General features: G+C 40.0%; 1 protein-coding gene across 2 annotated transcripts in view; it reads right to left on the bottom strand.

Moving 5' to 3' along the window:
• Nucleotides 1-1,209: 1,209 nt before the first annotated feature.
• LOC138763900 (very long chain fatty acid elongase 4-like) overlaps nucleotides 1,210-24,126 on the bottom strand; it is a 65,377-nt gene continuing 42,460 nt past the window's right edge. The window contains exons 2-8 of one of the 2 annotated variants that reach the window (XM_069938865.1): nucleotides 20,567-20,653; nucleotides 17,536-17,723; nucleotides 16,348-16,428; nucleotides 12,439-12,495; nucleotides 7,618-7,732; nucleotides 3,925-4,052; nucleotides 1,210-2,770 (exon numbers count right to left, since the gene is read on the bottom strand). In XM_069938865.1, coding sequence (XP_069794966.1) covers nucleotides 2,603-2,770; nucleotides 3,925-4,052; nucleotides 7,618-7,732; nucleotides 12,439-12,495; nucleotides 16,348-16,428; nucleotides 17,536-17,723; nucleotides 20,567-20,624 — 795 coding nt within the window. In that variant the 5' untranslated portion in view covers nucleotides 20,625-20,653 and the 3' untranslated portion in view covers nucleotides 1,210-2,602. Of the gene's footprint in view, nucleotides 2,771-3,924; nucleotides 4,053-7,617; nucleotides 7,733-12,438; nucleotides 12,496-16,347; nucleotides 16,429-17,535; nucleotides 17,724-17,859; nucleotides 18,557-20,566; nucleotides 20,654-24,126 lie in introns of those variants that run through there. The other variant, XM_069938864.1, reaches the window with a different exon arrangement.

Raw genomic sequence — 24,126 nt, 5'->3', positions numbered from 1 at the left:
CATGACGAAAAGTTCAATTCTATCCCTTTGTCTCATCTCAAGAGAATTTATAACACAGAATACTTTCACCTTATTGTACTTGTGCCAGTCAAAAAAAAACACAACTTAATTCCACCTGCCTGCCCTGTAGTTCATAGCTCTTCAAGGTCATAACAAATGCGGCAATGGTTTCATCCTCAACCACATTTTCAGGCAGTGCGTTCTGCACCCTGACCACCTTCTCTGACTGAGAATATTTTTTCCTTGTCCCCTGATAATGGATAGCTTGTTTCCATGTACACTGTACAATATGCATATGCACCTAATTCTTGCTTGCTTGTCTGATCCTTCTACCATTTTCAGAGGTCAGGAAAGGCCTTGAAGTGAATTGGTAATTAGGCCATGGAGTTCTAGTCATGCAAAAAACATCAGCAAGTAATAATAAAGATGCAAGACATTCATCTGCCTTGGAAAAAATAAAGCCAAAGAGGCGATAAAGCCATGGAGATGGTACATTTGGGTGCAGATCAATCAATTGCAGAAAATGGAACTAGGTGATTTTCATGAGGACAGAATTGGGGCTTCGACTGCAGTGAAGCAGGGCAGCAACGATGAACCCAGCAGGTCATGACTGAGTACCAAATTAAGTGACTTTTGTCAAGGCAAATGAATATAATGGCAAACTCAGGAATTAATACTTGAACAGTTAGATGGCACAGCAATAATTGTAAAGCAGAAGGTATACCCAGAGGTAAAGCAAGTACACAGAAAATTTTCATTCTTGCTTTGATGAGGTGCACAACTCAGAGCTAAGAGGTATACCAGTACTTTTTTTTAATATATATATATATATATATATATATATATATAAATAAAAGTAGAGAACACAAAGCTGAGTGGAGATTAAACTACAAATGGATAGCACACATTTTTAGTTTGGGAACAGAAATCCAACATGAAGTCTATTTCATTGAGTTATGTGGCTAGTCTAACACAGCACCCTTTTTACCATAAAGTACAAAATATTCCATGGTCAGGTGCACATTTGGGCAAGAGAATAATAAATGTCAATATCCTCCAAGAAAGCCACCGTCAAGAACAGGGCAAGATTTTTTACAATGTGAACACAGCAGGATCTTTGCTAATGCAATTACAAACAATTTGAAGCATTTCAATATTCATCCACTATTAAAATTCCAAAGAAAAATCGATCATTTCAGGATGAAATGATTAGTTTGGTGTTCTCTTCCTCAGTTTAATTCCTTCTCCAAAACATGTGCAATAAGTATACATTTAAAAGCATTATTATCAAAGCGACTCAGTGCAATAGGCATTTGTGCTTCAGGTCAATAGGGTGAAAAACACATACTCACATACATTAGAATTCACCACACTCAGGGACCATGTGTTATGTATTGACCACCTTATTTGAAAAGCTTTAATAAACAAACATTAAAGTCTATATCATATTTTCTAAAACACCACTTTCCCTCTCACACTAAAAAAAAAATCCTTTCAGGTAAGATCTTGAGAAATTGGAAAATAGGTCAATTTTGATTGTGGCAGTCTTTTGGTGAAATGCTGGAAATTCCTTTGCATAGGAAAAGCACATTGCTCAGTATTAAAAGACCATTCAAAAGCACAAAGTTATTCAGCTGCAGTGTTTGGCAAGATGGCTTTGATGGTCTTTGCCAAAATAATTATGGAAAGTTTAGCCAAAATACAAATAATAAAATCATTTTTTTGCAACATTAACCTGCTTCTGTTGTTATTTGCTGGCAAAAACTACATCACAAGAGAGCTCTACATAATAAGACCCATGAATTCAAACAAAAACAAGTTGCACAAATGGTTCAACAATACCTAAATTTCATTATAATTACATCTCTAACACATATTTGGAAAATGAACAGTAAAAATCTTGACTGGTGACTGGCCTGGGGGACTAGTTGGAAGAGGTAAACGAGCAACAGGTGAAATTTAGCAGGAGTAATGAATGATTTGTGATTAACAAGAATGAGATCTGCATTAAAAATTGATGAAGCCCAATTTACTGATGGTATCAGCTAGCAGCTGCATCAGAATTCGCAATGTTCAGTGTTGGCTAAACAAATGTCTCATTTTCCTCACGATGTTGCCTTGTCCAAAAACTCCAAATTAAACAGCAGCACAAGAGGGTAAATGTGACAAGGCTTTTCAGCACAAGGGCAACAAAGCAAGTTGTGACACGCAGACATGTGCAGAACAGTCCCTGACATAGGAAAGTGTCTATGGACCATGCAGAGATGTGATTCCATGGAATAAGAAGCCTCAGTACTTCCCGGAACCACAAAGTCGATTCAACTTTCTTAAAAAAACAATATGGTTGAATAATTTGATTTAAAAATTCTAAGCAGCAATGAGGTGGCTTGTGAATTTGCGAAAGAGAAATCAAAAAAGAGCAGAAATATTTTTTGATTTGCAGGAATGGGAGCAGCAAATAATCAACAATTTTCTCCATAGATCTTAAAATATAGAACCTTCTTCTAGCCGCCCCACCCTCATTATATAAAAAAAACATTTGCAATTGACATGAGGACCTGTTACAGATAATTCAAGAGATTAAAGGTAATCTTTGCAGGATTTACACTGATTTTGTCTTTTTCTGGATGTAGGTTTTATAGTAAAAGTTGGTGAACAGTATAATAATGGAGATGATGTAGATGAAGACGAAAAGGTTAAACCCATCTGGGAAGTCGCAGTCTGTGAAGAGGTTATAGGAAGTGTGAACAGCGATGCCATAAAACTGGAGCTAAAAAACAAAACAGAACATGTCAGTTATATCAAATGCAAACGTGAAAACAGCTCACCTACTTTTGATTAGCAACACGGTGAAATAAGCAGTTGGGAAATCGTTGAGGGTGAAGAGAGAAATCCAGTGAGCTGAGGGATTTTTAGTCAAGCACTGATGGAACGAGAAAGCCAACAGAAGCCGTACCACCCTAAGATTTTGATTCCTCCCTCCCCTTTTTTATTCATTAGCAAGTCCACCATCAGGGAATCTACCAAAATGCTAACACAAGTTTGAGATTCCAATGCCTTACAGTTCCAGCAAACATGACTTTCCCATTTACATCATTTTAGCTTTTAAACTCGCCGACTGTGTGAAGAGTCCTTGTTCAACTTCAATTGCACAGGTAGACCCCGACTTACGATATTTTGAAGCTATGATGATCAGTATCCATTTTGAATAAAGGTAAGTCGAGGTCTACCTGTATCAACATGGTTGCTTTTCCTTCTCTGAAGGAAATGCTTCACTCCAATCAGCACACGCAGATTGTTCCCCCACCAAAACATCCTTTCAGTGCTTCTCTTGTAGTAAAAAAAAGATTTGGAACACGTGCAGATTGCTGTTGCTGGGAAGGGAGAGAGAAATTGAAGAGGGAGAGAGACCAATGGCAATCTGCACTTGTGTACCAAAACACAATGTAGGTTGCGAAGTGGCACCACTGTCCCAAGTTACTCGGCACCATCTTGGGAGGCTGACGCCCCGCTGCCACTGGCAGGGTCCCGGCAGGAGCGGCTCAGGAAACTACCTGGATAATTTTAGCTTACATGTGAGTCGCGGAACTGAACCCAAACTCAATACGTTACAAGTTGCAATTTTGTGAACAAAGCCGGCATCCAGCATTATAAAGGGAGACTTGCTTTCAGTATCAATGTGAGTTACAGATTTGATCACAATTATGAGTTGTCAAGAAAGAAAAAGCAATAACATCAGTGCAGTGGAAGAGCTAATTCTGAAAGCCGCACCTGAAGCATGGAATCATCCAAATGCAAATCCTTAACACAAAAGTAGGAGCATCAGGTAGATTGAATTTTCAGGTATGTTTAATTTTATGTCCAAACCAGGATTTTTTTAGTACTCCATTATTTTTAAATTTACACAATGAATTACCAACATACCAGCTGAAGCATTGTGAGATAACGCTTCCACCACAGGTACTTGCGCATGTGTGGTCCCATAGCAGCAACGCCATAATACAGGTACATCACAATGTGGACAAAGGAATTCAATAAGCCAATAAAGAAGGCTGAAGACAAAGAACGTAGATTAGTGAATAGTAATTACATTTTTTATCCATAACAAGAGCAAAAACCAGCATTTGAAATATTACTGGTTTCACATTCCTACTTGTTCAAGCAAAGAAGAGGAGGCATGGTTGGCGTAGCTGTTAGCTCAACGCCTTTACAGCGGCAGCAATCGGGACCGGGGTTTGAATGCCGCGCTGTATATAAGGAGTTTGTACATTCTCCCCCTGTCTGCGTGGGTTTTCCCCGGGGACTCTGGTTTCCTCCCACTGTTCAAAACATACCGAGGGTGTAGGTTAATTGGGTGCAAATTGGCCGGCACAGACTCATGGGCTGAAAGGTCCTGTTACTGTGCTGAATGTCTAAATTTATAATTTATAAATTTAAGAGGATTTGTATACAAGATTATGAGAAGCACAGATATGTTGAACAGCCAGCACTATTTCCAGGGCCACAATGGGCAGTAGCAAAGGACGAAGGTTTAAGTTAAGGAGGAGAATTCATGGCACTTGAAGGAACACAGTAAAATAGGCAGAAGTTAGCTCCGAGAAATATTGCTTGACAAACCAACTGGAATTCTTTGAGGAGGTTATATGGGTGGAGCTGAGGAATGGGAAAAGGTATGACCACACTCATGGGGTTGTATTATAGAACACCAATAGCCAATGAGAATTGGAGGAATGAGTCTATAGAAAGACAGAAGACAGGTGCAGGCTGCATTAGTAGGAGATTTTAAACTTTCCATATATTAACGGAGACTCCCATACTGTGAAAGAATTGGATGGCTTGGAGTTGTCAAATGTGTTCATGAAAGTTTTCTAATTCAATATATAGATGTACCAATGAGAAAGAATGCAATATTGGATCTCCTATTAGGGAATGAGACAGGACAGGTGACAGAAGCAGGTGTAGGGGAGCATTGTGGGTCCAGTAATCATAATGACATTAGTTTCAAGTTAATTATGCAAAAGGATAGGTCTGGGCCTCGGGTTAAGACTCTAAATTGGAGAAAGGCCAATTTTGAGGAAATGAGAAAGGATCTAAAATGTGATGATTTGGATAAGTTGTTTTCGGGCAAGGATGTGTGTGGTAAGTGGAAGACCTTCAAAGGTGAAATTCTGAGAATAGAGTTTCTATGTTCCTGTCAGGATTAAAGGCAAGGTTAACAGACACAGGAAACCTTGGATTTTGAGGGATATTGCAGAACCTCTGAAAAAAGAAAGAGGTGTATAGCAAGTATAGGCAACATGGAGCAAATGAGGTTATTCGAGGAGCATAAAAATGCAAGAAAAACTTCAAGAAAGAAATCAAGAAGATTAAAAGAAGACACGAGGTTGCTTTGTCAGACAATGTGAAGGAAAATCCTAAGAATTTCGACAGGTATATTAAGAGCAAAAGGATAGTAAGGGACAAAATTGAAGATCAGTGGTCGGCTTTGTATGAAGCCAAAAGAGCTGGGAGAGATCTTAAATGTTTATTTTTTCATCAGTATTCACTCAGGAAATGGGCACAGAGTGGAGGGAAGTAAGGAAAACAATCAGTCAGGTCAATGGAACCTATACAGATTAAAGAAGAGGACGTGCTTGCTGTCTTAAAGCAAACAAGGTTGGATAAATCCCTAGGGCCTGATAAGATATTCCCTCTGAACTTGAAGGAGCTCATTAGAAATTGCAGGGACTCTGGCAGAAATATTTAAAATGTCCTTAGCCACGGGTGAAGTCCTGGAGGATTGAAGGGTTGCTCATGTGGTTCCCTTGTTTAAAAAGCCTCCAAAAGTAACCATGGAAAATTATAGGCTGTTGAGCCTAATGTCAGTAGTAGGTAAATTATTGGAAGGTGTTCTAAGAGATCGGATATACAATTACTTGCTTAGCCAGGGACTGATTAGGGATAGTCAACATGGCTTTGTAGCATAGGTCACGCTTACCCAATCATATAGTTTTTCCAAGGAGTTTATCAGGAAAGTTGATGAAGGAAAGGCTGTGGATGTTGTCTACATGGATTTTAGTAAAGCATTTGACAAGGTCCCATATGGGAGATTAGTCAGGAATGTTCAGACGCTAGGTATTCACGGTGAAGTAGTGAAATGGATTGGACAATGGCTGGACAGGAGAAGCCAGAGAGTAGTGGTGGATGATTGCTTCTCAGACTGGAGGCCTGTGACTAGTGGGGTGTCTCAAGGATTGGTGCTGGGACAATTGTTGTTTGTCATCTTTATCAATGATCTGGATGATAATGTAGTTAATTGGATCAGCAAATTTGCAGATGACACTAAGATTGGAGGCATTGTGGACAGCGAAGGTTTTCAAAGGTTGCAGAGGGATCTGGACCAGTTGGAAAAATGGGATGAAAATGGCAGATGGGATTTTATGCAGACAAGTGTGAGCTGTTACATTTTGGAAGAACAAACCAAGAAAGGATGTACATGGTGAATGGTAGGACACTGAGGAGTGTGGTAGAACAGAGGGACCTGGGAATACAGATACATAATACCCTGGTGGCATCACAGGTGGGTAGGGTTGTAAAGAGAGCTTTTGCATAGTGGCCTCCATCAATCAAAGTATTGAGTATAGGAGTGGGATGTTATGGTAAAGATGTAGAAGACATGGCGAGGCCAAATTTGGAGTATTGTGTGCAGTTTTAGTCACCCCAGTTAAGTGGCTGTGCAGAGTCCCGGGATAGGAAGGCATTTGTTCGGTTTCCATTGGACTGCCTTTAATTGGTGCATTGACTGCTTTTCCACAGAACACAACTCATCCCCAGGGATCAGAGAGTCTACCTTCAAACGGAATGCAATGGATGGAAGTTGTCTTTTTTCCACTGGTTTAATCAGCACTCCGGCATCAGCTAATTGTTTTCCTTTTCCACTGGACTCTTAACCGGATAATTCCCCGTTAATTCCTGGGACAAGTTGCTAGCGGAAAAGGAACAAGTACCATGTTGGAGGGGAGGTGGGAGGCGGTGACCTGAATGGTTTGATGGGAAAGGGGGGCACTGGAGGTGGGGGGGGGGGGGAAGGTTGGGTGGGACAACCTTCATTCATTAGAAAACATCGTTGCCTACCCACATAACTCAAGTTCATACTACATCCTTGTGAACCTTTTCAACAGCCTCCCCAGTTTAATCGCATCCTTCCATAGTGACCAGAACTGCATGTAATATTCTAGAGATCATTTTAAATAGAGCAAATACTTGCAGAGAAATATGGTGAGAAAACTGATGAAGTCATGTTCAGTTACGCATTTTGTTCAAAAACCCATTGTTTTAATGGACCGAATGGCCCCATTGGCACGGCAAGATTCTAATTTTCAACAACGCTTCAATGGTTTATTGTGACAATAAAGGAACTTGTTCCACAGAGTGGACAATGTGATGGGTGGGCCGTTACGAAACAACAATAATTGACAGTCTGTATTATTATTTATTTTGAATCAAAGCAAAATAGAGGTTATCTACTAATTTACAAATTAATGAACTGCAACTTACTTTCTAAGATTCGACATTGAATAGAAATAATTAATTGATCACTGCATTTCCCCCCCAAAAGTCCACTAACTGAATACTTACACTGCCCCCCTGGTACATATTTCACTCCCGCCCACCAATTGAAAATCATCGTGCCATGGTGGTAAACATGAAGAAATGTGACCTGATTGTGTTTTTTCCTCAGAATAAAAAATACCTGCCAAAAGGAAACGAGATGGAGTTAACAGACAGGAGCAAAGTGAAAAAGTAAAAGATTGCAAGGCCTGCATGGAAAACTTTTCATGTGTAATAAAAGGCAGAATCGACTTCAGTGCATAATAAGCCTCTGTGAATCTTGCCCCTTGCCCCATGTTGACTGTCGGCTGAGAGGGCTGTGCAAAAAATATTTTTTTTAAATTATTGTTACATTTCTTCTTCATTGAAACAAAGTTCTGTATCCATGCACATTCTAACATAGTTAAGTTCAGTAATCATCAAGGTCATTACATTTGAGACACGTTATTCGTGATTCTCTAGTTTTCTTTGATACAGGAAAACTTCTCCATTACCAGACAGCACCATTAGCCTGGATAAAATACTCAAGTGCAAAAATCTCAGATCTTTATTCAGATCATATTTTGAAGCCATGGAAATCATTTCCTACTGGGAAATTAAATTTCTAATAGCATTACATTCAGTCTCGTCTTGTGTGAGACTCCGCTGAGGGGAATGCCAGAAGAATTTAGCAGCGCCGCATCAGAAGATTAGGCTTGGCATGCTCATTAAGTTCTATGGGTAAGTTGATGCAGAATAATGAAGTCGACAGCCTGACAATTAACTACACTTTTTAAAACTTAGCATACCAACACATTTTGCGATGTTTTGATTTTAAGGCTCCACATAAAAAGCGACTAAGTGGTACAAGTAGAAAGTTAACAGTTCGTTCTACTGTCTAGTAGCCAGTAGCATTCTGAAACAAAGATACTGACCAAAAGTGGCAAATATCCAAGCCACAACAATATTAATGGTACTTGATAGTCATCTTGACTGTATTTCTTTTTTATTGCAATAAAAGTGAGAAATATAATCATTGATCTTTGTTGCAAATTCAATTGCACGCAAATGCTCATCTGGTTCTGCCAGTCAAAGGGAGACATAGTTCCGAATTCATACAGCATCTCATCCTTTCCTTCATCACCATTGCAAAGCAGCACTGTAAATGAGTGATCGAATATGAGTGACCGTTGCATTCAATCTCAACAACCCTTTATCATTTCAATGCCTGGTTCATCTACCTCTTCTCAATTTCTTTGAGGGAAGATGTTCACCAGGCTTGAGAAAATTTTGGTTCTTCTTTCGACTACGATATAAGACTCGTGAAAAATCAGTCCAACAAGAAAATAGGAAGGACTTTATCTCTGAAGAGGTGCATTAGACTATATTAATATATCTAACTTCTGGAATCTACTGACTTTATGACAAGAATTCATCAAGCAGATATAAAAGTGATTCTGTACTGGCTTGTATCGAGAGCCAAAAGTAACATCCTTTTTCTATTGCATTGACAAGGGGCAGGGGTATTATTTCAGAATGTATTATCATCGTTTTAATAACCAATATTCAATCCACTATTACATGCTAAAGAACACAGAAACATAGAAGATAGGAGCAGGAGTAGGTCATTCGACCCTTCGAGCCTGCTCCGCCATTCAACGAGATCATGGCTGATCTTAAAGTTCAGTACCCCGTCCCCGCCTTCTCTCCGTAACCTTTAATACCCTTATACTGAAGAAATATATCTAATTCCCTCTTAAATAGATTTAATGAACCTGGCTCTACTGCCCTCTGTGGCAATAAATTCCACAGATTCACCACCCTCTGGGTAAAGAAATTCCTCCTCACCTCGGTCCTAAATGGTTTGCCTATTATCCTCAAACCATGGCCCCGGGTTCTGGATTTTCCCATCCTTGGAAACTTCCCATCTGCATCCATTCTGTCCAGTCCTGCCAGAATTTTATATGTCTCTATGAGATCCCCTCTCAATCTTCTAAACTCCAACAAGTACAATCCCAATTTGCGCAATCTTTCCTCCTAAGTCATTCCTGCCATTCCAAGTATCAGCCTGGTGAATCGCCTCTGCACTCCCTCCATTGCAAGAACATCCTTCCTTAGATAAGGAGACCAAAACTGCACACAATACTCCAAGTGGGGTCTCACCAAGGCCCTGTACAGCTGCAGTAAGGTATCCTTGTTCCTATACTCAAACCCTCTTGATATGAAGGCCAACATACCATTTTCCTTTTTAACCGCCTGCTGTACCTGCATGCTCGCCTTCAGAGACTGGTGTACAAGTACCCCTAGGTCTCTCTGCACTTCCCCATCTCTTAATCTATTGCTATTCAAATAGTAATCTGCCCTCCGGTTTGTATTACCAAAGTGGATAACCTCACATTTATCCACATTGTAGTGCATTTGCCATGTATCTGCCCAGCCCCTCAATTTATCCAAATCACATTGGAGCTTCCTGACCCCCTCTTCCGTGCACACAACCCCTCCTAGCTCAGTGTCATCTGCAAATTTGGAGATATTACATCCAGATCATTAATGTAAATTGTGAACAGCTGGGGTCCCAGTACAGATCCCTGTGGCACCCCACTGGTCACTGCCTGCCACTCAGAAAACGAGCCATTTATCCCAACTCTCTGTCTTCTACCTGCCAGCCAGTTCTCAATCCACATCAATACTTTGCCCCCAATCCCATGAGCCTTGATTTTGGAAGCCAGTCGTTTATGCGGGACCTTATCGAAGGCCTTTTGGAAGTCCAGGTACACCACATACACTGGCTCTCCCCCATCTATTCTACCTGTCACCATCTCAAAGAATTCCAATAGATTTGTCAAGCACGATTTACCTTTTGTAAATCCATGTCGACTCCGTCCGATCCCTTCTCTGCTAGTCATATGCTCCGCTATTACATCCTTAATAATGGATTCCATCATTTTGCCCACTACTGATGTAAGGCTCACTGGCCTATAATTCCCCACTTTTTCTCTACCCCCCTTTTTAAATAGTGGGTAACATTAGCTACCCTCCAATCCATGGGTACTGATCCTGAGTCTATCGAGTTCTGGAAAATAATTCTTAAAGCATCTGCTATCTGAATGGCCACTTCCTTAAGTACCCTAGGATGTAGATTATCAGGCCCTTGGGATTTATCTGCCTTCAATCCCATCAATTTCCACAACATCATGTCCTTAGAGGTACTGATTTCTTTCAGTTCCTCCCATGCATTAGTCTCTATGTTTCCCAACATCCTTGGGAGGTTATTTGTATCCTCTCTTGTAAAAATAGAACTAAAGTAAGAATTTAATTGGTCTGCCATTTCCTTATTCCCCATTATATATTCCCCAGATTCCGAATGCAAAGGACCTACTCTGGATTTCACCAATCTTTTCCTCTTGACATATTTATAAAAGCTTTTGCAGTCACTTTTTATATTTGCCGCAAGCTTACTTTCGTAATTTATTTTTGCTCTCTTGATTAATCCCTTTGTCCTCCTTTGGTGCATCTTGAACTGCTCCCAGTCTTTGGTTGTGGTACTTTTTTTGGCCAATTGATATGCTCTCTCTTTGGACCTAATGCTGTCTCTAATTTCCCTTGTTATCCACGGTTGAGTCACCTTTTTTAGTTTTTTTTTTGCCAAACCGGTATAAACGATTTTTGCAATTTCTCCATTAGATCTGTGAATGCTTTCCATTGTCTATCCACAGTCAACTCCCCCATAAACACCACCCAATCAAACTTACTCAACTCCCGTTTCATACCATCATAATTCCCTTTATTTAAATTCAGGTCCTTAGTCTCGGTTTTAATTTCATCACTCTCCATGTCGAGTGAGAATTCGATCATATTGTGATCGCTCCTACCCAAAGGGCCTCGTACAACAAGATTGTTGATTAGCCCCTTATCATTAAATAATACCCAATCTAAAATGGCCTGCTCCCGAGTTGGTTCCTCGACATATTGGTCTAGATAACCGTCCCGTAAACATTCAAGGAATTCCTCCTCCTCTGTATTTTTACCAATTTGACTAGTCCAATCTATTTGCAAATTAAAGTCTCCCATGATGACAGCTGTTCCCTTATTGCACGCTTTTCTAATTTCTCTTTTAATGCCTTCCCTCACCTCTACACTACTATTTGGAGGCCTATATACCACCCCCAATAAAGTTTTCCGCCCCTTGCTATTCCTCAGTTCTACCCATATAGATTCCGCATCTTCCGAGTTGATATCCTTTCTGTCAATCGTGTCGGTCCCTTCTCTCACCATCAATATTACCCCACCCCCTTTTATTTCTTGCCAATCCCTCCTAAATATCGTATTCCCCGGGATGTTAAGTTCCCTGCAGCCATGTTTCTGTAATCCCAATCAAATCATATTTGTTTATCTCAATTTCCATAGTTAATTCATCTACCTTATTCCGAATGCTTCTTGCATTAAGATATAAAATCTTCAGATTTGCTTTTTTCATCCTCCTTGCTCTTTCTGATTTTTTACTTTCGCTGCCTAACCTAACTTTTCCTGTTTTATCTTTTCTGTCCTTTGCCCTATCATACAGGTTCCCACCCCCCTGCCAAATTAGTTTAAACCGCACCCGACGACTGTACCAAACATATATTTGCATGCGTGGTTTTGATATCTATTATACCAGACTTGTAACATTAATTACTTAAAATCTAGAAGGGAATTTCCAAGAAAACAGTTAACACACAGATAAGTGAATTGAAAACATTAGTCCATGTTTCAAAACCTTTTATCAAAAAAAATTCATAACCCAGTATGAGCTGAAATGTTGCCTTTAAAATCCATCAAAATCATGAAAATAATTGAAATTACTTTTTTAAAATAAAGATATTCACTTACTGTATCCATTAGTTCAATGACTTTGGAGAAGAAAAACCACCAGCAGACATTTGCCATCTGAAAAGAGAGAAAGACAATAGCAAAAGCCGCAAAATCTAAAATTAAAAAAAACATAATACTTGGCACAGACTCTTTCTAAAACACAGATTTACATTTTGTGATAATTACAACTGATCCATGATATATTTTTTAATGAATTGTGTATTTTTACTGGGTTTTGTGCTGTTTTTTGAGCAATATCATTAAATTTCCTGCTTAGTCCTGCTTAGTTACACATTTTGTCCAACAAATCTGTAATGTTAAATATATCAATTTGTTTTAATTCAAGTCAAATTTCCAAATTCTAATTTGATTATTCTAAGATTATTGCAATCAAGGAGTTTGTACATTCTCCCCATGTCTGTGTGGGTTTTCCCTTGAGCTCTGGTTTCCTCCCACCATTCGAAACGTACTGGAGGCGTAGGTTAATTGGGTGTAAAATGGGCAGGACGGACTCATGGGGCAAAATGGCCGGTTATCATGTTGAATGTCTCAACAAACTGAGAATATTACAATTCCATGCATTGTTTACACTAGTGCTTCTCAACTTTTATTTTTAAACCCAATGACCAATTTTTCCTTTACTTGGTGTAGACCAGGGGTGGGCAACCCTTTTTTAAAAATTCACATTTTACCATAAGTATTCCCTATGCCATAAGTGCTCTGTGATTGGTAAGGGATGTCTTAAGGTGGTATGTGAGTGGGGGAAAAAGTTGAAAACCACAGATTTAGACAACTGATACTGAAATATTTTGCTTGAGAAAAATTGTCATTGGCCCATTTCCTTTGGAGTTATGAAACCGTGCACATAACAAGTCACTAACAAGGTACGATTAAAACAGTGGTTTTAAAACTTTTTCTTTCCACCCATATACCATCTTAAGCAATCCTTTACTAATTACAGAACACTTATAGGGAATATTTAAGGTGGAATGCGAGTCTTTTCTAAAAAAGGTTGCCCACCTGTGGTGTGGACCATCACCATTAAATCCATGGATTACCAATGTGTTGGGAGTGTGGCTGGCAAGCTGAAGTGTCCTTCTAGACCATAGATGGGATTTTTTTATTTTTTCATCATCAATCTTGTTTTACATATCACATTTATTATATCAGTAACATTTGCCTTTACTGCATCATGTGGACCACTTATAACAACACCATGGACCATCAAGGGCACTAAACTGGGTGGCAGTGTGGGGTGTGAGGAGGATGTAAGGAAAATGCAGAGGGACTTGGACAGGCTGGAGGAGTGGGCGGCTAAATGGAAGATGAATTTCAATGTGAACAAATGTGAGGTTATTCATTTTGGGGGAAGTAATAGGAAAGCTGAGTATTATTTAAATGGAGACAAGCTAGGGAGTGGGGAAGTGCAAATGGATCTGGGTGTACTTGTTCACCGGTCACTGAAGGCTAGCATGCAGGTTCAGAAAGCTGTGAAGAAGGCAAATGCAATGTTGGCTTTCATAAAGAGGGGATTGGAGTATAGGAACAGAGACGCCCTTCTGCAGTTATACAGGGCCCTGGTGAGACCCCACCTGGAGTATTGCGTCCAGTTCTGGTCTCCAAACTTGAGGAAGGACATACTAGCTATAGAGGGTGTGCAGTGCAGATTTACAAGGTTAGTTCCAGGGATGGCAGGGTTGTCATATGCAGCAAGGCTAGAAAAACTGGACTTGTATCCATTGGAGTTTAGAAGGATGAGGGGGGACATGATTGAGATATACAAAATCATCAGGGGGATAGACAAGGTGAAGTCTGATTACTTGTTCCCAATGATGGGGGAGACGAGGACTAGAGGGCATAGTTTAAGAGTACAGGGTAGGCCCTTTATGACGGAGATGAGAAAGCATTTTTTTACCCAGAGAAGTGTAAATCTGTGGAATGCTCTGCCACAGAGGGTGGTAGAGGCGGATTCGCTGACTATGTTCAAAAGAGAGTTAAATAAGACTCTTGTGGGTAACGGAGTTAAGGGTTATGGGGATAAGGCTGGAAGGGGGTACTGATGGTAATGATCAGCCATGATCTAAAATGGCAGTGCTGGCCCGACGGGTCAAATGGCCTACTCCAGCTCCTATTGTCTATTGTCTATTGCAGACCATAGGTCAAGAAATATTTGTTATATTTTCAAACAAGGGACAGCTGGACACACTGTAATGATGCACTAAGGTTAACAAAAATTGTTCTGGAGGCTCTCAGTAAAAGATAATGCAATAATTATGAAAATATTTACAGAAGAAAAATTCTTCAACTGTACATCTTCAACGTGAACATACAAAAGTGGAACATCCACTTGGAGGTCAACTTTCTGTGATGGAGTTTGGTTAGAACAAGGAGGAAATCACCGATACAGCACAGGGATGAAATGAAGTTATTGGAAAGGGACATGAACAATAGAAGCTAGTGTTCAAATTAAGTTCAAACATTGGTCAGGAAAATCTTCCACTATTCAGGCACCCATTATTCCATCATTGTATCCATGGATATTTTAAGAATAATTCTACATTTTATATAAATTATTGACACCAAAACTGGTGTCATCCAGCTGTGAACAAAGTTTAAAAATTTCAAGCCATTATACAAACAGTTGTAATGTATCCATTCACATTATGGTGTTGGAAATGTCTAATTTATCAACCTGTGAATGTAAAAGTAAATGGTGGCCAGGTTTTGCGATGTCGTTACATGGCATTTTGAAAATTTTAAAAAGTGGGATAAAATCCAGAAAAGTTTGAAAAATGCTGCAAGAAGGTTAAAAAAAGGTAGGGCCGCAGACCCACGTAATTTTCCTGGGCTGACATTTTCACACCACAGGTTCATGGGAGGGTTCCCAAGAAAATTTCCCGGGAATCCCCATTTTACAGGCAATGTGAAAAGGCCTATTGATACAATCAATGGATGGGAGGTCGGAATCTGCAATGTTTGTTACCTTGCAGCCTTCCCCGCTCCTAGGTTCCCAAACTAGGTTATGATGCAATCTGTCAAAATACTTTCTACATTGCACCTGTGGAAGTTTGATAAAAGTATTCATCGACATGCCATTTCTCCTCCGACACCTTAGAAAGAAGTAGTGTGGGTATTTCTTCTTTACAGTTGAATTGATGTGCTGGCCCCGGGTGAAGTCTTCATAAAAATGGACTCCTAGGACCTTGAAAGTTCTATTCCGATCCACCTCTGTCTTATCAATGCGGACAGGTGTGTGGTTCCTCAGCCTGTCCTTTGTTGAATCAACAATAAGCTCCTTGATCTTCATGACATTGGGAGCAAGACTGTTGTTCTGGCACTACCCAAGCAACCAGTCGGTCAAAGTGTAACTAACATTGCCTGTTCTCAATATGCAGAATTACAATTTTTTTTTTAAACTCAGCAACTATGATCACACACATTTCACATCATGGAATTAAAGAACAATGCTCCATGTCAAGCCTTCCTTTGTTTACTGTTAACAAAGCTAGCTTTCAGTAAAAAAAGTAACATGCAAAAAGATCAAGCACATCTGGTTCCAAATGCAAATTTTATAGGCACCAATGACACTCCTATGTTGCAAACAAAAGTATCTGACAAGAGATCCAAATCTCCAACAGAGTATGCAACTGGAAATATTGTCATTATAACTTTTGATCTCGCATGCTTTTTCCCCCGTTTCAAACTCTAAAACTTGAAAGTAGTATCTTTGAATGAGAATAGAGCAAAATAAACTAGAAAGAGCAAATAAAAATTGCATTCCAAAGTGTTCTAATTTTTATTTCATGAAAAGACTTATGAATATACTGTGGAATAACAAATGCCTATTCTATAATGCTTCCCTAACCCATAAATCAATCAAAATTTAAGGACAATATTACTGCACACCCTCAGAGTCATGCTTCTTACCCGCAATCCAAGTTCACTGTTGCTGTAATCCACAGGCTCACATAGATAGCTGTAGTTTGCACGAATTGATGTCACTAGAAACTTGAATGCAATATTTTCACATTATCAAGATGAACAAATGGAACAACTGCAGATGCCGGAACCTTGAGCAGACACAGAATTGCTGGATGAACTCAGTAGGTCATACAGTATCCATGGTAGAAAAGGTCAGTCCAATTCTCGGATCTGAATCTTTTATTGAAACTTTGATTCACCATTTCTATCAATGGATGTGGTCTGACCAATTGAGTTCCTCCAGCAATTCTTTGTCTACTCAAACAACAACATAGTTTATGTCAAGAGATGCAATTCACATGAGATTATTAAGAGAATGCCAAGCCTCACTCCACAAATGATAACAGGAGCAGGAAGGTAACTTCAATGTATTTTAAATATACAAAAACAGTAAGCTTAAAAAGTCATTTCTGTCTGCTTTTGTTTCAGTTTAGAAATCTGCTGCCTTCAATATATTTTACATATTTGGAGTGTAGGTATCAATGGGAAGGTCAAGTCCATCAAGCTCGTGGGAAGTCCACTGCTTGCATAGAGATTAGAGTTAAATCTATAAATCATCCTTCTTCATTATCACTGGGTCAAAATCCCTGAACTTGTCACTAAACTGTATCATGGGTATCTTTAGCACAAGTTCTGGGTTGCTCACTTACACTGTCATGAAGGCAGTAAATGATGGTTCAGCCAGAAGATATTTACATTCCACATTAAAATGTAAAGAGTATTCAACATATCATGAAATTAATGCGAATTTCTAACTTGCAAGAAATCTCAACTCCCACAAATAAATATCAAAAAGCTAAGCTGGGTGTTATTTATAACACAAATTCTTCAGTTATGTGTATAACATTCCTGAGCAAAATATAGAAGAACAAACATTATTGTATTTATTATTCCTTTGCTGCTCTCATTATCCAGTTATTAAGGCAAATCTCTGCTATGCAAGCTCATTCTACACAATCAGATGGTGAACTTTAATGTTATTTCTTAAATCATTAATGAACCCCATACTCCAGAGATATATGGGACAAGCCTAGTTTGCCAACAAAACAACTTAAATTAATAAAATCAAGAAAGCATATGGCTTAAATAAAATGTAAAATATTCTCAATTACAGTTCTAAGGAAATATACATACCTCCCAGAAAATGTAAGCTGAAATTGCAACAAGTGCAAAATTGTAAACAATGAGTATGTATTTCAGATTGAATGGTTCTCGGCTCAGCATATACTTTGGTCCATATTTGCAAATTAGAAGATACACAATGAAGGTTACAAAAACAGGAATTGGCGAATAAACCAGGAACCAAGGGTCAGTCCTTTTGTCTAGAAAGATTTTTTTTAAAGAGACAATTAGAGTAAAAAGGCTTCAATTTACAAATATACAAAATTTAAAACTCATTTTTCTCACACCATTTTGATTTGAAAAAAAAAGGTCTTGAAACAGAGGTGTGTGCATTACCTGAAAATATTCTTATAAACACGATACAAGTTAATTGAACATTATAATAGGATATTATGCTCCAATGGTACAAATACTGGTTAGACTGCACTTGGAACATTGTGTGCAGTTCTGATCACAACTTATAGGGGGGAGGTGGTTATTCAGGGCTGAGTACAAAGGAGATTCACCAGGGTGTTGCCTGATGGGAAGATTTGAGTCATGAAGAGGGAATGAATATTGTTATTTTTTTGCCAAGAGTGATGAAATCTGAGTGGTGATCCAATAGTGGTATACAGAATTATACAAGACAGAGTAGTCAAGATCTTTTTTTCTGCATGGTAGGGGCATCAAAAACAAGAGGGCATATGTCTAAGGTGAGAGGAAGGAGTTTTAAAGGGCACTTGAGAGAAAAGTTTTTATATTACATGAAGAGTAGTTGATATCTGAAACTTTCTACCAAAGGAGATAGTGGAGACACACAAGCACAACATTTAAAAGGCATTTGGGTAGAACAGAGAAATACATGCCTATTAAAATTTGATGGAATTAGTATAAATGGACAAAAAAGCCAGCATGAGGCATCATAGACTAGGGATCATTTCTGATTTGTCCAACTCTATCACTTTAGCATGAGGCACAGGGAGTCATCCTGATTACACCACTGCTTTTCCACATTCTACTTCTCAAATTCGCTTTGTGGGACCCTCATTCCACCTATGTAGTTTGTACCAATGCAGAATATGACCTCTGGCTGCTCATCCTCCACTTTCAGAATGTTCTGCACCAGCTCAAGAGATTCTTGATTCTGTCACAATGGTATCAGAGAGGGAGTTTAAAAAAAAGGTGATGGAAGATGATTCTTTTTCTACTGGTAGGTCTAAAGCAAAAAAAAATTAAAAGAGAGGCAAGGTCTAACAGGAGTGGCCATTTTGAGAAACGTCATTGATGTCCAAGTGCAAAGACTTTGATGAAGGAGGTTTCAATGGGAAGGATGAGTATTGACAAGATAAGTCAATGTAAGGTCTTTCCTCTTCCTTTAAACCCCGTAATAACTTGAGGGGTAGATTTGGCATTTAGTAGAGTGATAGGTCTCTCTTGTAAAATGTGTGAGAATTCAGTGTCCCAGCAGGAAGTGTGTCCAGCTGCTGCTCCTCTCTGACCACATGGATCAGTTGGAGAGGTAGATGGACTCACAAGAGGAGGCAGAATATGTCACTTCAAGGAGGTGGCCATATCACAGGTTCAGCCAAAGTGTAGATTGGTGACCACCACGACAGGAAGGCAGGCAGGAATGCCTTGTGGCTAGTCCCCTACCCAATAGGTATATTGGATACTGTTGAAGAGGTGAAATTGCCTCACAGAGGAACAAAGCCAGCAGCCAAGTTAGTGATGCTCCATCTGTCTCTGCTGAACAGTTGTAACAACATCTAGATGAGCAGGCTACATGACAGTCAGGGGGAGAAAAAGGCATTTCAGTGGCCAAGTGTGAGACTCCAGGATGTTATGTTGCCCTTCTGTTGCCAAGGTCAAGGATCTATGGGAGCAGGTAAAGAACATTCTGAAAATGAGATGGTGTGCAGCCAACAGTCTTTGACATGTCTGTACTAATGACATAGTTAAGAAGGAGGTGGGTCCTGCAAAGGAAATTTAGAGAGTCAAGGAGAAACTCTAAATGGCCCTCTCAGGCCATTATCTCAGGATTACACCCCCGTATCACAGAGCAGTGAAAACAGAAATAAGATGATGGCTAAAGAGCTAGTACAGGAGGGAGGACTTTGGGTTTTCCCATTATTGGCAACTCTGCTGGGAGACTAAAAAATGGTACAGAAAGGACAGTTTGAATGGAGAGAATACCAAGGTCGTAGCAGGGAGGGTTGCTCGTGCAGGGTGGGTTTAAACCAGTAAGGCAGGAAAAGGGACCCAGAAGGCAAAAAGTCTCACATGTAGAAAATGCAACAGGATAGTCCAGTAGGTAGAGAGAAGGGAAGGAAAGCATGAGAGGGCGAGTAAGTTTAACCACATTTACAGGCAACACATGCGAGCTGAAACCAGGGATCCACATATCAAATTGTATTCTTGTTGCAATCACAGAAATGTGGTTGAGGGAAGAGTAAGTCTGTTCGCCTAATGTTTTGGAGCTTAGAAGCCTCATGTGTGACAGATCAGGAGACCAAATAAATTTTATACTGCTGATCAGGGAGAGCATTATGGGAATATTTTGGGAGGATATCCTGGAAAGATATGGGGCTATATTGGCAGGATTTAGGTGTAAGAAATAGGAAGTCATTTTGATGAGACTATTACATTGACTTCCAAATTGTCAGGAGGAATTGGAAGAGCCAATATGTAGGCAGATCACACAACCATATAAAACCAATAGGATGGTACTAGTAGGGAATTTTAAACTTTACCAATATTGACAATGCTTACACAGGTAAGAATTTGAAGAGGGGTTTTTTTGAAGCAGTATCGAGGAAGTCTTACGAAGGAGTAAGTTTTACTTGACCTTATCTGAGAAAACAAGGAGGCACAAGAGATTGAAATATCTGCAGAGGAATCCTTAGAAAACAATGACCATAGTTCAGTCAGTTTCAAGATGGTCACCTTGACTCCTAAAATGGGGGGAGGTGGATTGGGAGCAACTGCTTGAAGAAAATAAACATACGTGGGAGGAGTTTAAAAGTGAGATAGTCAAGAGTTTGCAGTCAGTGTGGTGCTTTCTTACCTCCATTTTCTACGGCCCAGTCATAAAAATCTCTCATCTTCTCCCAGGTAGAAGCCATGGAAATCACAAATGTCTTGATCAAAAGTTCTGAAACATGTTAACATATGACAGTGAAATTGACTGAAGAGACACAAGTTGAACTGTTTTATTATTAATGGACTTTAGAAGCCAACAAAAATAAAACATTGTAAACATTCCAAAATTGGGCATTAGGGGCTGGACAAAGCCTACCCAATTTTCCTTCTTACAAGGATATTGCTCAGCTACTTATTGACAACTTTACACAATCAAACTGAAAAAGTTAGAAAAATGAGAAAAGCCTGTGCCTTGGCATTCAGGAGGAGCACGTTTAAGGTATGACACACTGTCGGTGGAGAGTCTATCACCCATGGCACATAATTTAAAAAAAATGTTTGATTATGCTAAAGCTCCAAGATTGTTTGGAAACATTAATTGTGTTCAGGCGAATGTTTTAAAATGCCCACACTAGTTTATCACAATTGCTTTCAACTAGGATGAATGAAAGCATTCTTTATATAGGATTTATGGCACAGAAATGGGCTATTCAGTTCAGCATGTCCGTGCTTGCATTTATACTCCACTTAGGCCTCCTTCCACTTTTTCTCACTCAAGTCTCTTCATCATTACCCTCTATTCTTTTTTGGCCAATGTGCTTACAAATCTATTCCCTAAATGCATCTAATCCAGTGGTTCTCAACCTTTTCCTTTCTACTCACATACCACTGTAAGTAATCCCTATGCCATTGCTGCTCTGTGATTAGTAAGGGATTGCTTAAGATGGTATGTTACACCTTAAGGTGGTATGAAATATTTTGCTTGAGAAAAATTGTCATTGGCCCATTTCCTTTGGAGTTATGAAACTCAATTAGGTACAGTTAAAACAACACTAATAAAACCAAAAAGACCACCTTAAGTAATCCCTTATTAATCATAGAGCACTGATGGCATAGGGTTTACTTAAAGTGGTATGTGAGTGGAAAGAAAAAGGTTGAGAACCACTGATCTAATCTATTGAACTAAATCACTCTGCTTTTTTTTTTAACCAAGTTCCATATTCAAAACATTTTTTGGGTGAAAAGGTTTCTTCTGAAGACTCTACTGGATTTCTGGTAACCATCTTATATTGATAAACTAGAATATTTTTCCCACCCAAAAGTGAAAAAGTAATTTCTCAATTCATTCCTGTCAAAACCTTTTGGTCATTGTGAAGATCTCTGATCGTTCACCCCTTAATTGCCTTTTCCCAGAAGAAACCAGTTTATTCATACTTTCCTGATGGATATACACTTGCATCTCAAGTATCATCAGTTTCATCTTAGTCATAGATTAATTGAGTTATACACCATGGAAAAGGTTCTTCAGCCTCTCTCACCTTAAACCTGATCTTTCTAGTTATTAGAATTATCCGTACTGAGATAGACTGAGTTATTCACTTTATCCATGCCCCTCATGATTTTATAAACGTCACCAAGTTCACCCCTCAGCCTCCTATGCTCGAGGGAGCTCAGCCTAGAACCTAAGCCCTCTAGACCTGCCAATATCTTGTTGAATGTCCTCTACACCTTTACCAATTTATTTATGTCCTTCCTGGTGAGACCAGAACTCCACGTAGATACTCAGTGTGGTCTCATCAACGTCTTGTACAGCTGAATCATGAGGTTCCAACTATTGTACTATACCCCACCCAATGAAGGCAAACAAGCCAAACATCATCTTCTCCATGTCATCCATCTGAGTTGCTACTCTCAAGAATCTATGCTCCTGTATCCCTAGGTATCTGTGTGCTACAACACTCTCCAGGTCCCTGCCATATACTGTGCAAGTGATCTAACTTACGAAAGTTCAGCATCTCACACTTATCAGAGTTGAATTCTATTTGTCACTTCTTGGCCCATGGATTGAATTAAAATAAGTTTCCCCATTGCCCACCACACCATCAAATTTGGTGTCATCTGCAAAGTTACTAATCATACAGTGCATAACTGCCTTTCAGTCAAACCTGCCCTCACTGAAGAAAAATTTCCCACTCACACTCATCCCACCTGCCTGTGTTTGGCCCATAGCCCTCTAAACCTAACACATCCATGTTTCTGTTTAAATGTTTCTTAAACGTTGAAATAGTACCTGCTTCAACTACCACTTCCTGAAGCTTGTTACATACACCCGCCACACTCTTAAAAAAAAAGTTACTTCTCAGTTTCCTGCTAAATCTCTGTGGCGACTGGAGGGAGAACAACCACTTTTATTAGTTTACAACACACATAGGGTTCACTAATAGGCTTCAGAGGGGTTCAGGATTTAGGCGGGAAACCCAGGTTATATACGGGCGAGACACTTCTAGTGAATCCCAGTTCACTACATTCACCCCTTCCTTCAGAATTAAGGGTATGTGGATGAAGAGAACAAGGGTTAGAAGCCAGTAACAGACACCAAAGAGAAATATTTACAATACTATTTACAGATTCAGGTGGTCCGGGGATTGGAGATCCTGGTGGAGTGCCTTGGCACTGGGGGGCCTTGGGCTCCTTGAGTCTCCTGGTCTGCCTGTGATGGAAGGGTAGTGGGCTGGGGCCCCGCCTCGACAATAGAGGGGGGTTCACTCTCCTCCTGAACCGGATCACCTGAGGCCCTGAGTGGGGGTGGGGAGAAAAAGCTCAGTAATTCATAGGGCACTTGAGGCAATAGATCCCCTGTTCCAGTGGGTGCCAGATCCCTGATGGAGACGGTGTTCTCCCTGCCATCCAGGTACTCCACATAGGCGTACGTGGGGTTGGCATGGAGCAGTTTCACCCTTTCCACCAGGGGGTCGGTCTTCCTTCTCCTCACATGCTTCTTGAGAAGGATTGGACCAGGACTAGTGAGCCAGGCTGGGAGTGTAGTCCCTGATGCCGACCTTGTCGGATATAAACATGAGCTCATGAGGAGAGGTATTGGTGGCAGTGCAGAGAGGCGACCGAATTGAGTGGAGTGCGATGGGGAGGACATCCTGCCAGCATGAATCTGGAAGGCCTTTTTGTTTCAGGGCAAGTTTGACTGCCTTCCAGATCATGGCATTCTTTTTTTCAACCTGCCTGTTCCCCCCGAGGGTTGCAACTGACTGGACGCGATGCCCCTCACCAACAGTACTGACACAGCTCATCACTCATGAAGCTTGAGCCCCAGTTGCTATGAATATAGCCAGGATACCTGAACAGGATGAAAATAGGATCTAGGGCCTTCATAACCCCTGGATGGCAGAGCTCATTGTGTATGACTGGTGTGTGCGGAGGAACAGCATCCCCTGGTCAAGGCATCTGGAGGATTGTTAAGGGCCTCTGGTCTGTAGGTGATGTCATCACAGACGAGTGCTTTGTCGCATTCATGTTCAGCAATGCCAAGAGGGGAAAAATCAAGATTGACTTTGCCCCTCTTGGCATTGCTGAACATGAATGCGACAGAGCACTGGTCTGTGAGGAGCAGAAATTTTCTACCAGCCAGGTAGTGCCTCCAGTGCCTTTCGGCTTCTACAATGACCTGACCCTCCTTTTCCACAGACGTTC

This window comes from Narcine bancroftii, chromosome 5 (assembly GCF_036971445.1).
Source record: "Narcine bancroftii isolate sNarBan1 chromosome 5, sNarBan1.hap1, whole genome shotgun sequence".
NCBI lineage: Eukaryota > Metazoa > Chordata > Chondrichthyes > Torpediniformes > Narcinidae > Narcine > Narcine bancroftii.
The sequence above is the reverse complement of the archived record's forward strand: the minus strand, read 5'-3'. Positions and strand labels throughout refer to the sequence as shown.